The sequence below is a fragment of the Myotis brandtii genome, unplaced genomic scaffold, assembly GCF_000412655.1.
Source record: "Myotis brandtii unplaced genomic scaffold, ASM41265v1 scaffold277, whole genome shotgun sequence".
Taxonomy (NCBI): Eukaryota; Metazoa; Chordata; class Mammalia; order Chiroptera; family Vespertilionidae; genus Myotis; species Myotis brandtii.
In genome coordinates, this window is record NW_005360548.1 from 313,750 (window position 1) to 315,391 (window position 1,642).

At 56.0% G+C, this 1,642-nt stretch overlaps 1 protein-coding gene across 1 annotated transcript in view; it reads right to left on the reverse strand.

The window, feature by feature from the left end:
* Positions 1 to 1,642, reverse strand: part of LOC102262701 (cytochrome P450 2S1) — a 13,514-nt gene that overhangs the window by 10,370 nt on the left and 1,502 nt on the right. Inside the window, exon 3 of the mRNA XM_014541691.1 lies at positions 1,101 to 1,266. Coding sequence (XP_014397177.1) covers positions 1,101 to 1,266 — 166 coding nt within the window. The remainder of the gene's footprint in view (positions 1 to 1,100; positions 1,267 to 1,642) is intronic.

Genomic DNA, 1,642 nt, shown 5'->3' on the forward strand with positions numbered 1-1,642 from the left:
TGATCCAGCCCAGTCCCCTCCCTGGGCTCCCACACAGCAATCAGGGACCTTTCTAACTCTGTACCCTTTCCCTGCTTAATATCTATTGCTCCTCCAGAAAACCCGAAGCCCAAATGCGGTGGCAGGACTCAGGCCCTGCATGACCTGACGCTGCTAACTTCAGCTTTATTACTCATCCCACTACAATGGCACTGTCTTCTCTCACTTCCTCAGAAGTGGCAGGATTCCCCCTCTTTGCCTGTTCCCCCTGCCTGGATCACTCAGCTCTCCATCCTCCCTGAACTAACTCCATTTATCCTTCACGTCTCCACTCAAATGTCATCTCCTCTGAGAAGCCTTCCCAGATTTCTCCCATTCTCCCCCCCACACTGTAAGACGGGACACCACATCTATCTCAGTTACCTCTGTATCCCCAGTACCCAGGGCAGGACCAGGCATAATGGAAACTTGTCAGTTGAATGGGTGAATACTTCGCACTTCCATGCTTTTGTGCTAGCTGGTCTCCGCCAGGAACACCTTTCCCACTCGTTCTGTGAGTCTCTGCTCAGATACCCCACCTTTCAGGAAGACACCTTGGACACCCCCAGCTAGCAGCCTGGGTCAAGAGCCTCCTCCTATTCCTAGAGTCCCAGGGCTTCCCACATCCTGGCCCTGACCCCTCTGCCAGCCCCTTCCTCATTCCTGACCTCTCCAGACTGTCACTATCTGGTGACAGGTCTGTCTCCCCGCTGGTGAAGCTCTGTGGGGGAGCCAGACCGGGCTGTTTAGTCACTGCAGTGCGGGACTCTGGCTTTCAGTCTTAGCACAGATAATAGTTTCTACATTTTGTGTTTACACATCAGTTAATGCCCAGTGCCTTGAAAGTTTGCCTCTCCCTCCCAGCCCTGGGGGTTTCACCTGGCCCAGAGATAACCCTGCCACACCCTGGTGACTACCAAGTGCTGGCTTTGTGCAAAGCCCAGTCCTCATTCAATCCTCACTGCAACCCTATGTACAGGCACTATCATTCCATTTTGTGGATGAGAAAACAGAGGCCCAGCGACACTGAGCCTTGCAGGAAGGTCGCATGCATGCGGAAGCAGGCTCCACTCATGACTCACCATGGCCACCAAAGGTCGGGTCCAGTGTTGCCAACATCCCCCGCCCACTGAACTCCTCAGCCTGACCTCCCAGGGCCTCCTGCACAGCCTTGTGCCCAACCAGGACCACCACGCGCCGCCAGGGTCCCAGGTGCACGGTGAACACTGGTCCGTACTTCTTACTCAGCTGGGGGCAGGGAGAGAAAAGGGGGTGGGGCCTCGTTCAGTCTCCAAGTCTCCAGCATGGCCCCTGTCGCTGGATGAGCCACTTGCTGGAAATGACCCCTCAGGTCTGCAAACTCTCCCCCCAGCCCTGGCTAGCCTATCCTCTCACCTCCTGCGGAGCCTAACTTCTGACTTGGGGACAACCCAGAACCCTCCCCTCCCCTCCCCTCCCCTCCCAATTCAGGCGCGTGGCAGCAAATGGGTAGCTGCAGCCGTGGCTCCCATAACTCCTCAACTCTCCCCACGCCCAACCTAGTCACCTTTTTCTGTCACTGCTAAATCCTCAAATTCTGAAGCACGTACTGCTGAGCACCTACCATCCCTCCCCAGGACACCGC